This window comes from Solanum verrucosum, unplaced genomic scaffold, assembly GCF_900185275.1.
Source record: "Solanum verrucosum unplaced genomic scaffold, falcon-dt-bn FXZP01000031.1, whole genome shotgun sequence".
Classification (NCBI taxonomy): Eukaryota; Viridiplantae; Streptophyta; class Magnoliopsida; order Solanales; family Solanaceae; genus Solanum; species Solanum verrucosum.
The window spans coordinates 2879150-2880310 of NW_026020194.1; the positions used below are offsets into that span (position 1 = coordinate 2879150).

The following is a 1161-nucleotide window of genomic DNA, read 5'->3' on the forward strand; positions in this document are numbered from 1 at the left end:
TTTTTTACAAATGCAATCTTTTATATGATCCTCAAAGGATTCTCATCAAATCCTTCCATAGATTAGCACTAATCCTCATTGGGTGGGTGGTTTTCTTTTTTACTTGTATTTGTATAAAAATATAATCCTAGTTAGCTAGCTACTTGCCACTTTCTTTCCATTAAGCATTTTCCAAACTATAAATACCCCCCACTAACTAAATGTTTCCCATCACCAAAACAAACCAAACCATCTCTCAAGAAAACAAAACAACCCCATCAAACAAAAATTCTAATTTTATTAATTTCTCATGGAAAATACTCATGATTTTTCATCTATAAGTTGTGAAATACAAATCATAAGAGCAAGAAACATAGAACAAATAAGTGCATTAGGAAAAAACAACTTGTTTGTTAGATGCTATCTTCCAACAAGAAACAACAACCAAAGAGTTAAGCTAGACACTCAAGAAATCTCATCAAAATCAAACTTGTTTTGGGATGAATCTTTCTCATTGGATTGCATGGTAACTCAAAACTCCATTAACATGATGAAACAAGGAACAATCATTTTCGAGCTACGATCAAGAAGATATGTTCCTCTTCTTAGGAAGAATATTGGTGGCTCACAACTCTTGGGGAAAGTTGAAATTCCATGGAAAAGAGTATTTGAGTCAAGAGAAATGGAGATAGAGGAGTGGGCAATATTCATGGCTACTTCAAAGAATATCAATGAAGATGTGAAACCTCCAGCAGTAAAGATAGGATTGAAGGTTAAAGTAAATGAGACAACAAAAATTAATAAGTTGAGAAGATCATGGGATGAGTCATGTGCTTGCAAGGGTTATTGTGGGTGCAATAGTAGTATTTTTAGTGTTGATGATTATGATATATTTGCACTTGGAGTTGCTTTAGATTCCCTTTAATTCAAGACCAAAAATGGACAAAGCACTAAGCTATGTCCTCTCTAGGATTAGATTATTTCTTTTAGTCATATAGGTGTTATTCTATTTGTTAAAGAAATTGAAAGGCGAAAGTGAGTTATATATCTTTTAACCTCCTGTCACGTGAGCGGATTATATTTTTATGAGTTAATGTTATCATGTCTGATTTAACTATTAAAGAAACTAGCCAAGTACCTCTAACGACATGATGTCCCTATTTATATCAACAAATCAAAGTG

General features: G+C 32.8%; 1 protein-coding gene across 1 annotated transcript; it reads left to right on the forward strand.

Moving 5' to 3' along the window:
* Positions 1-289: 289 nt before the first annotated feature.
* Positions 290-904, forward strand: LOC125829520 (uncharacterized). Its single transcript, XM_049508741.1, has one exon. The coding sequence runs from the start codon at positions 290-292 to the stop codon at positions 902-904; it is 615 nt and encodes a 204-aa protein (XP_049364698.1).
* Positions 905-1161: the final 257 nt, after the last annotated feature.

Excerpts from the sequence above, each read along its gene's own strand:
- LOC125829520 (XM_049508741.1), top strand. The coding sequence starts at position 290 with ATGGAAAATACTCATGATTTTTCATCTATAAGTTGTGAAATACAAATC.